At 34.8% G+C, this 15,194-nt stretch overlaps 1 protein-coding gene across 8 annotated transcripts in view; it reads left to right on the forward strand.

Moving 5' to 3' along the window:
* Window positions 1-15,194, forward strand: part of Vps8 (vacuolar protein sorting 8) — a 109,597-nt gene that overhangs the window by 2,175 nt on the left and 92,228 nt on the right. For all 8 annotated transcript variants that reach the window (XR_013030924.1, XR_013030923.1, XR_013030925.1 and 5 more), the window contains exons 2-3: window positions 12,295-12,363; window positions 13,908-14,026. Coding sequence is in view for 3 of the 8 variants with exons in the window: in XM_076512313.1 (XP_076368428.1) it covers window positions 12,295-12,363; window positions 13,908-14,026 (188 nt within the window). In the remaining 5 variants the exon portion in view is untranslated. The remainder of the gene's footprint in view (window positions 1-12,294; window positions 12,364-13,907; window positions 14,027-15,194) is intronic.

Genomic DNA, 15,194 nt, shown 5'->3' on the forward strand with positions numbered 1-15,194 from the left:
GACAAATAGATGTAAAAGATTATAAAAGATCAAGAAAGTTGATGAAACAGGTAATTAAGACATCATGAAGGAGTTATGAAAAAAGGTTGGCTGAAGATATCAAAAATTAACAGTAAAGATTTCTTTAAATACATTAAAAGTAAACAAAATGTTAGGAGGTAGGATTCTTGAGGGATGATAAAGGAGGGCTTTACCTGATGATTGAGATGGCTGGGTTATTAAATTTTCTTTGTCTTCAGTTTTTGTAAACAACGATTCATGCAGTATTCCACATTTTGAACAGTTGATAGATAGAAATGGGTTTAAACAAGATGAGTGCATTAATTCAGAGTTAGTTAGTAAAACATGGGAAGTTCAAAGAATGACAAGTCTCTTGGAACAGATAATATTTTCCCAAGGGTTTTGAAGGAGGTTAAAGATTGAATATGTCAGCCATTAATTTTTTTTTTTTTCTTATCAGTCTTCAAATAGTAGACAAGTTAGTTGATGTAATTTCTGTTTTCAAGGGAGGTGATAAAATTATTCCAGTAATTATAGACACATTAATCTCATATCAGTTGGAAAAGTTGTGCAAAGTCTGTTAAAAAATTCTTTGTAAATTCATTTAACAATGTTTAGAATTTCATTGGATAGTCAATATATTGTTTCACTAAAGAAAAAATCTTGCCTTATAAATCTTTCAACACTCTTTAAAATATTACTGCTTATGTAGATGAGAGTAAATGTGGAGATTTGATGTATCTGGATTTTCAGAAAGCATTTGACAAGATGCCACATTAAAGGCTTGTAAAGAAACTTATCTCTATAGGTGTGGGAGATAATCAGGGTTAATCTTAGGATCTTTGCTCTTTTTTTTTTTATTTGTATCAATGACACACATTAAGGAGTAGTCAATAAATTACTTAAATTTGCAGATAATATTAAAGTTTTAGGTTTTGTTAGCTGTGAAGAGGATGCTGCTGCTTTACAAAAGGGTTTAGATCATTTAGTGAGCTGGGAAATAAATGACAGAAGGGTTTTAATTATAATAAATGCAAAGCAATGCATGTGGTATAAAATTTGAATTATAAGTTTATTTTGGATGTGAATAACCTTAAGAGTGTCATGAAAGAAAAGGATCTTGGTATAATGATTGATCAGCTTTTTATGCTATCCAAGCAGTGTGCTGTTGCTAGTAGTAAGACAAATAGAATTTTAGACTGTATCTACAGAAATATTGAATACAAGGTTAAAGAGGTTATAATTTCTTTGTATAGGTCATTGGTTAGTCTACAGTTGTAATATTGTGTATAGTCTTGGGCTCCTTAACTTAGGAAAGGCATCAAATTGTTGGAAAGGTTCAGAGAAATGCTAGTAGAATGGTGTTTGGGATGAAGGGATTGTTATGTGAGGAGAGATTGAAATCTCTCAATTTTTTTTTAAAGAATTAGGGGGGTTTGATTGAGGTGTTGAAGATTGTAAATAGAATTGATAATGTTGATGCATCATGATTTTTGGTATTTAACAGTAAAAATAGTAGAATTAGGGGACACAAATGTAAATGTTGGCAGGATAGGTGTTATTTTCAGCTAAGACAGTTTTTTTTTGTAACAGGGTGGCTGGACTTTGGAATGGGTTGTCTTTGGATATTGAGGAGGCAGTAAATTGAAGTAAATTTGAGAAAAGGCTTGTTAAGTATATGAATGATAATGACTGGATTTAAGATTTTTATTTTTGTTTAATTTAATGGATAGAACAGCCAAGATGGACCAATAGGTCCCGTATTGTTCCAAAATGTTGTTATATATGGGAGTGTGTTCAAAAGGATTTTACATCCAAAAGTTTTATGAACAAAATCAAGCATAGTGTTTACTGCTGTGCTGTCAATCAAATTTTAATGTCCTGGGCATGTAGTGTAAAATTATACAGTTTTGCACTATTTACCCCTCGGTGTGGATTCCTGTATATGGTGATGGGACCTCCCAAGGAAGGTTCTGTATTTTCAATTTACATCCTCTGGGATCTAAATATCCACCCATGTGTTTGTTGTGTATGGTGACCTGTGAAGGGGAGGAGAGGATGCTGGTGGTTGAGGGGTCCAACTGTAACACATTACTTTGGCCTTGAATTTCTCTAGATGGGCAGCCTTGGGGTGTCCCCCTTGGGTCAATCGGCTTGTCCACTTGGGCTAGGGTCAACCAAGTACCAGTTTTGGATGTTCTCAACAGGTGTTGTGGACATTGTATCTGAAGCTGGTGTTTGGGTATAATGCTCATGAAACCCTGGCATTGCTGCAGTGTCCTTGTTTGACATTGTAGTGCATTCCCATGTAGGACTCCATGGTGGGTGGGGACAGTTGGGCATCAAAACATTCCTTTTTTTATTATGGGTCCTCCAAATAAACTAAAAATAAAATAGTGAAAAAACAGTCCATAGGTAAATGACCACATCTTGAAGATTCTGAATAACAATCTTCAACATCTGTAACACCTGTTGTACCTCATTTTCTTATACTACATTCTCTTCCAGACAAACCTTTAGGGCAAATGTTTCCTTCTTCATTCAGAAGGGACTTGCTGGTTCTCCAAAGTCAGTAAAGAAGCTTTGATCTGGTGACTTATTGGTAGAAACATTCACACCTCAACACAGTGAACTCCTCTTGCATTCTAAGGCAATGGGGGATATACCTATTGAGGTTACACCTAATGCTACTTTGAATTCATCACAAGGAGTTATTGTTGACAGGGATTTGAAGAACATTCCAAGTCAGAGATTATCCCTGGTTTCTCCACCTAAAGAGTTTCTGCAGTGAGGCATATCTCCACTTGCAAAGATGGAATTATGATGCTGACCAATGTCCTCATTCTGACATTTACATCACCGTGTTCAACTGCCACTATCAAGGCAGGTTATATTAATTGCAAGGTACGGCTATACATTCCAAACTCTCTCGGATGTTTCCAGTGTCAGTGGTTCAGTCACTTGAAGACATCATGTTATTCCATGACATATGTGTGCTCGTTGCAGTGGCAAAGATTATGATGTCTTGAGTGTGAAATGGATCCTCAGTGGATCAGTTACAATAAGTCTCAGCCATCCTACTTTTGTTCTTGCCCTAAATGGTTGGAAGAAAAAGGGGTGCAGCATTTGAAAACAATTCAAAACATTACTCACCCTGAGGCTCGAAAGGTGCTGTCCACCACTTCATCTCCGATGTATGCTGCTGCACTTCATTCCACTACAACAGTAGGAGTGCAGGAGGATCTCTCTGTACCTCCCAAAAGAATTGTTCTCAAACCAAATGGAAAGTCTTTTGACCTCCATGGTTAAAAAAGTTGATGAGTCAACATCAACTTCCATAACAACATCTCTGTCCCAAACATACATTCCAACAAATCCCAAGATCCACTTCCTTTGGCTCTGGATATAGGAATTTCCTTGGGTACATTTTCTTCTCCCACCAGAAGATGCAAAATATCATTCCTTCATGTCCTCAGTTGCTGGAATCCTGTTTCAACAGCAAAGACCTGCCCAATCAACCCAGGGCAGGATCCATGGAGGTCGATAGACCTCCCTTGAATAAAGACAGTAAAGAAAAAAGACGTGGTCTTAAACAGAAGGGTTCTCCACCCAATTCACCTACACATAAATAAAAATGGCCACCTTGATACAATGGAACTGTCGAGGTTTATGTTCTAATCTGGATGACATCAAAACACTGATTGCTTCCTACCATCCTATATGTCTTTCCTTACAGGAAACATTTCTGAAAGCTGTCAATACAGTCACCATTTGGCAGTTTTATTTGTACAGAAATGACAGGCTGTGTGATGAGGAGGTAGCACTGTTAGTTGATCAGCATGTGTCCACCCTGTCTTTGCTGCTTGACACACTCTTGGAGGCCATAGACATCCGTGTTTCTTTGGATTGTACCATCACTGTTTGTTCTCTGTACCTACCTCTCATTGAATAGTTGCCATCTCCCTTTTTAATCATAGGTGACTATAATGAACATCTTACCCTCTTGGAAAGTGCTAATATTGGTAGGAAGGGTAGCTCTGTAGAGCGTATGATCTCTGATCACAACCTTTCTCTTTTTTTCAATAGCAGTTCTTATACTTATTTTCATGCACCAAGTCAGTCCTTTACTGCTATTGATCTTCCAGTTTGCTCCCCTTCACTATTTTTCTACTTTTCATGGAGGGTTGACAATAACCCACAAGGCAGTGATTATTTTCCTATAATTTTGAGAGAGACTGGCCATGGTCAATGCCACCTTACCCACATGCCCCAGTGGAAGTTGGATCAAGCAAACTATCCCTCTTTTACTGCTCTTGCAGAACTTGATCATGCTATTATCTGTAAGCCATCAATAGGTGACTGTGTGGCAGCAGTAATTGACTATATTATACAAGCAGCTGCTCAAAATATTTCTAAAACCTTGACATGTTTTCCACAATATCCTTATTCATGGTGGAATCCTGCCTGCTCCATGGCACAGAAGGCTCAAAAACAGGCCTGGCATACTTTTTGTAGGTATCCCATACTCTCGCACTGCATTGCTTTCCAGCAGGCCTGTGCACATGCTCGGTGGACAAGATGTCAAAGCCAGAAGAAATCTTGGATTAAGTTCACAACCAGCATATATTCTACCACCAGTTCCAAAGTCATATGGGATGAGATTTGAAAGGTCAGTGGGCAATATAATTCAGTCACCCTATCAATCTTGCTCTGTGATGGCCAGGAAGTAGCTGATACCTGGAGCATCACCAATACTCTAGATGAAAGCTTTTGTTGGGTATCTAGCACTTTTGCTTCTTCCTCCACCTTCTTAGCTATCAAGACTTGGACAGAGTGATCATCTATTTTCTTTAGAGCTGATTGTCTTTATGACTATAATCATCCTTTTACACTGGTGGAACTCAAACTGGCCCTTCATTGGTCTGGCAGCACATTGTTTGGACCTGATTGTGTACACTATGAAATGCTGCACCATCTATCTCCTGCTTATCTTACTATTCTTCTGATTGTTTTTAACTGGATCTAGCAGGAGAGTGTTTTTCCTGATTCCTGGGAAGGATCTCAAGATTCCTTCAAACTACCATCCAATTGCTTTGACAAGCTGTCTCTGTAAGACCTCAGAGAGGATGGTTAATGTTCATCTCATTTGGTTCCTTGAATCAAACGACCTCATCTCGCCCACCTAGTTTGGGTTCTGACAACATCTCTCCACCCTGGACCACCTGATTTGACTTGAAATGTCAGTCAGAGAAGCCTTTCTCAAATGACAACATCTTGTATCAATATTCTTTGACATTGAGAAGGCTTATGATACAAAATGGAAGTATAGCATTTTCCAGTTTGTGTGGGTTCAGAGAAACTTCTATATATATAAAGATTAATGGTTGACATGGCCATTTGCACATTTTGTCAGTCGTCGAACATGAGGTATTAAAAATATTTTAATGGACAAGTGATTTCCAGTTTGTGTGGGTTCATACTTTCCAGTTCTTTTCTACAGGAACTTGGAGTCCCTCAGGGTTGTGTTTTGGGTGTCACACTTTTCAATATAAATTCTTGAACCTTCTTTGCACCTCTGATAATGTTGCTGTATGCTCCAATACCACTGGTCAGCCCTTTTCAGAACAAACATCTCACTATGGCTTCTTACAGTCCCCAAATGTGGCCTATCTTTAAGACATCTGAGTAAAGCAGACAATCCCGATTGGAAATACTGTCTGTTATTTGCTGAACATATTTTGAGCCATTTTTCCATTCCTATTTATACAGATGGTTCGAAATCAGGTGACTGTGTGTGCTCTGCCATGGTTTGTTGTGGTTTGGTGGTCATGCACAGATTCCCTTGTGCAGCTTCTGTGTTCACTGCTGAACTGTACACCATTTCTTCTTGTCCTGGATCACATAAAACCTGAGCAGTACTCAAACTGCCCTATTTATACTGACTCACTTAGTTCTCTACTGGCCCTGGAATTGCTTCATATTAGCTCACACCCTGTTCTTGCCTATGTTCAAAACCAACTGGCCAATTTCTCTTTAATATCTACTTCTATCCAGTTTTCCTGGATACCAGGCCAAGCTGGTATTTGTGGGAACAAGCTCACTGATGCCACAGCTAAATCTATCTGCTCTGACACTATCACCACTGTGCCTGTTCCATACATGGACTATGGTCTTGTATTCAAGGCTTGGCTCCATGCCAGTTGGCAGTGAACATGAAGTGAACAACATGAAAACAAGCTTTTCCAAATGAAACCCTATATTGGACCTTGGCCATCTTACTTCCATGAGGATTGGAAAGTGGAAGTTATTCTAACTAGACCAAGCATTGGTCACATTTTTTAACTCATTGTATTCTTTTATCTGGGACTGATGCACTAATGTGTTGTCTGTGTAACACTCGGGTTACAATAAGCCACATTTTACTGTCTTGCCATTGTTATGACTCTGAACGACGGCACTATTTTAAATATGTTCCGTCCCAAGGTTTATGCATAATGTTAGACAGTGTTATTGGTGACTGTGACACTGTCTACCTTGGAAATGCTTTCAGTTTTTTAAAGGCCATTAATGTTTTTAATGCTATTTAAGTTTTTAATTTATAAATTGGACCTTTTTAATGTGATTCCCTTTTAAGAATCAAAGTTCATCTAGTTTGATTTGAAATTAGAAAATGGTTGTAATGTCAAATAACTCGAAACCAGGACTGAAAACGCCAACTGAAAAGGCTGTTTGAGCTACCTGTTAGTCATCCTGGTGAGTTATAATTAAACTTTTGCTACAAGTCTTTTAAAACTTTTATTACTTTACTTTCTGAAAATGGCCATAATGTCAAATAACTCTGAACCAGGACTGGAAAGGCCAACTTCATGTGACTGATGGTGGTTTTTAAACTTACATGTTAGTCTTCCTGGTGAGTTATGATAATTACAGTTAGGCTACAGAAAGTCCTTTAAAACTTGTATTACTATAGTTTTTCTGCTATTGCTGTAGACTAGATGTAAACATTGGTTTTAATACTATTTATGCTTTTTTTTAAACTTTGTTTTGTTTTACCTTAATTTCCTTTTATGAATTTACCTAAATTTACTTTAATTTTAACTTTTACTGGATATTTGGTACAGATAGCCTAACTGCTTTGTATTATAAAATACCAAACCAACCAACCAACCAACACTATTCACTTGTCATATATCAGAGTTATAATAAGTAGAGAATGCTGGATATGTTGAAATATATTCATAACTTTCCATATCCATAAATGTACTGAATAAAATTTTGAAAGAATCTTAAATGTCAGCTAACACTACATTTTGGACAAACTAAGTGTATCTAAATGTTAACACTTCAGGCAGAGAAAAAAAAAGTGTATACAGAAGTGTCTATTTGTAGGTTTCCACTACTAAATGTATTTTTAATTTTATTTCTCTGTATGCTAAAAATCTAACTCACCAGTTACATTTTCCAGTACAGCTACTAAGAAGAATAATATCCTCAAGAGACTAAACTAATTATGCTGTTATCAGTATCATCAAAATAAATAAGAAAAAGCAGATGTCTGAGCAGTGACCCTTAAGGCACTCTACTAATAGCAAAGTTGCAGTTTAACTGTATTTGATTAATAACTTTTTTACCTTCTCTTATCCAGCCACCCTTCAGTCTGATTGTCTTGTCTTTTTCATAGCTCCTACTAATTGTGATTTTTTAAAAGTTTTTTTCTTCTGTGTGACACTTTATTAAAAACTACTTTGCAAATCAAAGTACATCAAGTCACTATTTTTCAACATCCACATAATAAGTAAAATTAACAACAAAGGTAACATATTAATAAAGAGAGATTTCCTTGTAGTGAATCTGGGTTAGCCGTCTTCTGTGATTTAATATTCCACTAAATTATTTTGCAAAGCTTCTTTTATCCATTTCTGGAATTACTTCCACTACATAAGTTATGCTAACTGGCCTATAAATTCCTATATAGTACTCTCTTCCTCTCATTCATTGCTGTCCTCTAGATATAAACATTATCTTCATGCATGCCACAAGCCTTCCACTCCTTTCTGTCTCTCATGTAAATCATTATGCATCACCTCTTAACCAATAGAAGTATTACATTCTGACTTGATGTATGTGGCACTCCATCTATACTTCTTTAATGAATTAATACATCTCATTTTGTAGCACTTGAGTCCAGGTGTGGTCATTTCTTTCTTTATTGCTGCATATTTGACTTTCTTTTTTCCTTAAGTGGCTAATTTTCAACATGATTTATTCAACTCAATTATCATATTCATTTTTTTCAGTTCCTTCAAGTTGCTTTTTTATGCCCTTGTGTTTGGCCTTTTATGATGTATCTTGTACCCCTTGGTCATGCCCATTTACAATCCCTTCAGAGGGTATTTTACAAATGATAATACCATGACCTGTATCATCTTTCCACCACTATTTCCCTTCCTCCTTCCCTATAATAATATCTGCATTGGTGACTTTACAATGCTCATACATTAGCAGGTGTGCTGCTTTATTGTCTGCACCTGAGTCTACATCTTTTCATGGACACTTCCCTTCAGGTATGAGGGTAAGAGTCTATCACAGTGACACTTTTGGCCGGTGGTCTGTGGGCTTTAGTGTTTTGCATCTCACTGTTCTTGAACTTCTGTCCATACATTGAGCATTATGTTACTTCCTTCTTCATGCCTGATTCTATGTTGGTATCATGTATCACCCAGCAAGGAGACAACCAATCCAGAATTTATGTTTTGGTCAGTGGAGCTTTTCTACTGGGACCATGGATATCACATTTGCGTTATTACATGTTTTGTGCGAAGCACTTTCCATCTGGTCATGAATTGTTTTTCATGCCCTGACCAGTTATATCCCATTGACTGAGCATTAGATCCCCTCATTTTCAAGATTTCTGCCAATAGTGAGGGCCTTCACATATGGATGCCTTTGCTACAGCCCTATACACCAAGTTCCCTCTCTTTTGATTGACTGTACCTTATTCACTGGCTCTGGCAGTTAATATCTTCAATCTGGATTGTTCAAACAAATATCTTTAGGTATCCCATCTGTCTTAGAACTTCATTGGGTGATTTCTTGTCCACTCCATGCCTTGTTGAGTCATCATGATTGTTCTCTGTTGACAAGATCAGCCTTGGTTTCCAAGGTTAAGTTGACTGCTCCTTCCTTTTTCATTGAGCTTGATTAGATGTTCTACATCTTAACCTTCATGTTCTTTATTTTTACACCTACTTTTTATCTAACCTTTGGTGACATGATCCTGTTGCACATGTTGAATTGCATCCTCATTAGCTCACCTTCATTTATCCATTTTATATGGTGAGGTAGACAGCATTAGTGTTTGGCCTTCTACAGTTGGAATACTTCCAGGGTATTTCCTGCTGACCAATCTACCCTGGCTTGTGTGGCAGATATTACCACCTGGCTCTTCTGGCTATCAGGTTGTCTTTATCCCATACTATTTTCTGAAATCATAATGTTTTTGTTTCTCTTATGCTCATATGCTCTCTCCAGTTATGTCACCCTCACTGGCCCCCCTATCCATTCAGATTGGGTCATTCATGTGGTCAATCATTCCATTACTTTATCTCCATTTGAAGCACTTTCTAATGTTTAGTGTTATATCTTTCCTGTACTGTATAATTCCTTCTCTTAGCCTGTAGAGGTTAAGAGGTAAATTTGCTTACAGTTTCCATTTCACATTCCCTTCTTCCTCTACCTGTCTTTACTTTGTCTAGTTTGCTTCTCATGCTGCAGGCCTTAGCAATTTAGGAGAGCTGTTTCTCCTTTTTCTCCTATCTTACTTCATTCTCTTTCCCATCTTTACTCTTCACTAGATCTACATAGGCTTGTGTCTGGTTCTGGTCAGTGCCCTTTGTTCTTCTAAAGCATGTTTGGTACCTTCTAGAATATATGATCCCAACATTTTATTCCCTGGCAATCATCATTCCTTTTTATTTCTCCCTCTCCCTTTACTAATTGGGTTCACCTTTTGGTTTGAATAGCTTATTATTCTTTACCATCCTTCCTCCTGGATTTGGCCCAGTTTTCCTTCTTTCCAGTCTGACACCTTACTGTTTCTCTTGCTTCTTGTATTAATTATCCAGTGCAGGAGATTCTGCATTGCATTCTGGAATGTGAACCATTCTCTATACATTCATCTCCCCATTATCTCATGGTTTCATTCTTGTCAGGAATTTGTCTACCATCTTTAGCCATTCTTCAGACTTCAATGCAATTTTAACTGGTAAAGTTTTCATCCTTTTTTTTTTTTTTTTACTTTCAGGGGATCTTATCTTACTCTTTATTACATGGATTACATTCAATGATGAGTGGTTGTTGACTAGGTATTCTGTAAACCATGTTGACCCAATTCTTGTGTTTGACGTGAAGATGGTGTGGATGTGGGTACCTCATGAGTACAGTCAGCTGCACCCTAACCCTTCTACACCTCACAGTTTCTGCCCTTGTGTATTATACACACTACACACAAGTGAAGAGTATAACTGGTTCAGAGATGGTGTGGTTCTCCCCCTTATGATCTTTGGATCTGTTTCTCACATTATCAGGGATATCCTTTGAACATTTTTGGAGGTACTTCTGTCATTCCCTTCACCTCAATGTGGGATTCTAGTTAATCTTTTGAGAAGAAGTAAGTACTGTATCAGAAGTTACAATTTTCCTATAGTTAAAATATATTTCTAATATATGCTTCCCACTTTTTTCTCCCCTTATTTCTCCAGTGGAGGATGTAGAGGGAGCCATATGGATCATGTGAGCATGTTATTTTCCTCTTGGTTAGGAAGTGATGCATGATAATTTGTATGAAAGACATGTTGAAATTTTCCAACAGGGGGAGTGAAAAACTTGTTGCATAGGTGAAGAAAAGTGTGCATATAGAGGGCAGCACTAAATGGAAGTAGCTATCTTATGAGTGGAGATAAGACAGGTGATTGCTCCAACTTGAAGTGAAGGGTCTACTTTTTCTTCTCTCTTAATATACAAGGCAGTGTCACTGTCTATATTCTGATCTTAATTATCTGTTTACATAAACATAAATGGCAAAAAGTTAACATTAAATAATTGATTCCATTCAATATTTGGTGTTTTGTTTCAGTCTCGTATATCATGTGTCACTCTGCATCAGTCCATGTACATTACATAAAACAGTTTGTTTAATGGTGCTTTCAAATGCCTGGTTTTTTTACCAATAACATCAGCAAACATTTAGCAATAGGCACTTTTATCTGATATAAATATTTTATCATAGCATTGGCCAGCTACCTATACTCTTGGCCTAAGGCAATTGATATTCATCTATAGTTTGATTGAAATTCTCTCAATTCAGGTTGATTCTGTTTTTTACCATTTAAAACTGACTATTGAGAAATGTTATTGAGTAATTATTTTCAGTTTAACAGCATGAGTTTAATGACAAAAGGAACTCCAAAAATCATACACGAGGATTGTACATGCTCTTTTGCAATAGCATTTTAAGTTATTGTTTATGTTTGTTATTATAATAGTGATATACATTTGAAACACAAACCACTGACTCAGTGTAAATAAATCATTCTATTATGTATATAACAATATTTCTAAAAAAACCTGTCAATATTTATAATAAACAAACTTTCTGTTGTTTTTTCATACAGGGTTTACAAGCACAGTTTTTAGCTTAGTATTTTTGTTTGAATTTCTGTTTAAAAACAAATTTTCACACTTTAGAAAATTCTATCAATAGGAGTGTGGTTTCAAACAGTAAACAACAACTTCAGTTACTGGATGACAGTGTCTTGTAGCTATAATTTTATCACCACTATAATAGAAGATAGCTTGATATCTTTTAAAATAATAAATGAACAATATATGATAATAATTTGGTATTCTACTGCAGTTGTATTTTTCTAATAGAGTAACTGGCTTGTAGAATGTGTTTAGATGTGGTGGAAGTAGTAAATTTCAGGAAAAGTGAGGGAAACCTTCATAAATAGTTGAATACTAAGGAATAACTTTGAGTTCCTTTTGTAGTTTAGTGGATAGCACAGCATAGATGGAGCAGCAGGTCCTTGTTATTGTTTTGTAATTCATACAATTTTAAAAAAAACCAGATGCTGTGGGCAATTTTTTGTTTGACATGATTCTTGTGAGATATAATTTACTTCTCTAGTGGCAGAAGCATCAATTTGTCTTAGTAAATAAATTAAATTTTTCTTACCAAAACCCTCAAAAAATTTTTTTTTAAATATTATTTATGGATTAATTTTTGTTTTACAGCTAGATGACAAAGAATACAGTATTCCACCTGTTGAAAATTTACCTACCCTGGAAAGCATCCTAAATGAGGTATAAAGTTTAAATTATAAATTAATAGTAACAGATGGAATTTTGGCATTTACAACTTGTAACATTAGTAAAGTTAGAAATAATATTTAGAAACAGTTAATATCGTGAAGGGAAAAATTACTTTTTTTTTAATCGTTTGTATGTGAAATATATGGATTATATGAAATAAAGCCAAAATGATTGTTCAACATGTTTATCTGGTGTTGTAAAATTTTAATTTAAAATCTATTATCATAGTTAATAGGTTTTCCTAATAATTCTGTATAGATATATTAACTTAATAATACTGACAGTTAAATAATTTGAATACTAAATTCAATATTAGCTGCACATAAATTGGAATTTTATGTATGATGTCTAAAAAAATAATACATTTTTGCTAATTCAAATAAGATTAATGTTAATAGCCATGCTAGTTCTACATACACTAAACTTTAACATATATGTTGTAAAGTATTTTTTATCAGAAGAAATAACAAGTAATGACAAATATTTATCAGAAGATAGCATATTTAGCAGCTTTCTTTCTCTTATTGTTTTGTGAAAAATTAAAAAAGATTAAGTAGAGGTATATTTTTTAGTGCTACAAAAATTTTGATAAAAATGTTTCCAACTATATTGAATGTAATTTGTTAATTTACTCCCATGCTTCAATTTAATTTTGATCAGCAACTATGGGAAAAAAAAACCTACAAGGTAAATAGAGCTAAAATAACAACTGAATGTCACAACCATAAATATTTTAGACAAGTATAAACAACTAATTATAAGAACTGTATTGTAGTAAATAGAATTGTGAATGCATATATATGTTTTAAAAATATCAATTCACAAAGAATAAGAGCTGTAAGGTGTAAATTTGTTGAATCAGAATAATTTTTATTTTTCTTAAAACTTAAATTACTGGAACAATCTCAAGTTTACAAAAAATATGCTACTTTGATTACTACTATTGCAAAAATACAACATACTGTTATACCGATACATCACACTACATAAGAGGGGGTATTGTCTAAGGGTATTACTATATTGATAAAAACTTATTCGTATCACATATTATTGTAAGCAACTTGAGGATATTACTAAAACTAATAGAAAACCTGCAGTTGGATGGAATACTGTGTAATATAATTGTTTGAACAAGATATATAATGATAATTCATGAGAGTGACATGTGACAATTCACATTACAGTTAATAGCTAGCCATCTGCTAGGGATAACAATAATAAAGGAACTTGTAAAGTAACTTAAAAACTTTTTGCATTACATGTAATGTAGCCTGTGTAAAGGTATTAACAGACAACAATAATAATCTCAACATGTGAAGAAAAACTGTATTAGAATTGTACTATACTGATAAACATCTATTACATCGTGTTATGATAAGCTGTTTGAAATCATTAGATTACTTCATTTAGTATCGGAGTAAAAGATGTTACATGTAGTTACTGGTCATATGAGGCTGTTACGTCTTTGTCTTATATATGATAATATACTTGCTAGTGTTTTTATATTGCACTGACACAAACTTTCTCTCACCCAGCCTGATGATCATTCCATAAGTGATGAGGAACTTTCTACTCAGCTTGGCCTTTTCAGTGAATTAGATGAACGTACCTCTCTGAGTAGTGCTGAATCACGTAGTCAAAAATCTGAACGAAGGTACAGATTTTGCGAGAAGAATCTTTTTAGTTACTTTTAGAAGCAGTGTAAATTATACACTGTTGAGCTGATAGAAGACTTGAAGGAGTCCAGTGCATGTTAATTTCAAATGAGAAATTAGTGTTGTAGTAAGAATGCCATCCTTAGTGTAAGCAATAAGGTTTAGCTAAGATATTAGTGTAATGATAAAGATTTTGCAGAAGAGGGAAATTACATAGTTATTTGTGATGTTTTAGCTTAAGTTTTAGTATTGATAGTTATAAATATTTGTTTGACAACAAACAGAGAATAATGCAATCATCTATAAATTACAGTTAAGTAACTAGTATATAAATAAGTACAGGACCATTTTATCTAATAGGCAGAAGTGCATTCTGAGTATAATAATAAGTAATAAAATAAAACTATAATAATAATAATAAACTAGTCGTTTCATCATATTTTATTTCCTTGATATCTTTTACCACTTTAGTCTACCAAATTGTATGGTATTTTTTTAAAACCAAAGGGAGCTCACTAATTTATGCTTTGCCTTAGGCCCAGATAGAAAACAATGTATTCGTTGAGTTTCAGTTAATATTAGTCTGGTAATCTCTTCAAGCACTCTCTAGAATAAATAGAAAATATGATGTTATTATTAGCTTTCCATTGAAGATACTGATTTCTTAGATACCCTCTATAGCCATGTCAACATGCTCAATTATTTATTTTTATTCTGCAATACTGATATACGTCTGTGGAAAGTAGTTTAGTTGAAATAATTATTTTAATTTCTTGTATACCATTTCAAGGTAATTTGGATAAAATAAACAGAGCCCACTTTCACACTAACTAACAGAAGAACATTGCACATTGTTTTCTTCTGAAAATATCTTATTTTGCTCATTTTGTTGGTAAGTTAAAATGTATAATCAAGTTTTTTCCATAGAAGTTCAAAAGTTAATCATAAATACATCTGATACAGTACATAACCTCATCTCACAGAAATATAATTATTGTTCATTGCTGCCCTCTTTATGCAAAAAAACATTTTTGTTCATATCACAAGCCTTAATTGTCACACTCACTTGGAATTGACTGATTCCAATGTGTCTTGTTTCCATGCAAATAGTCATACAACAACTCTCTATCACAAGAGTGTGACAGATTATTTTAATGTGTGTGACTC

Source organism: Tachypleus tridentatus, chromosome 7 (genome assembly GCF_004210375.1).
Source record: "Tachypleus tridentatus isolate NWPU-2018 chromosome 7, ASM421037v1, whole genome shotgun sequence".
NCBI lineage: Eukaryota > Metazoa > Arthropoda > Merostomata > Xiphosura > Limulidae > Tachypleus > Tachypleus tridentatus.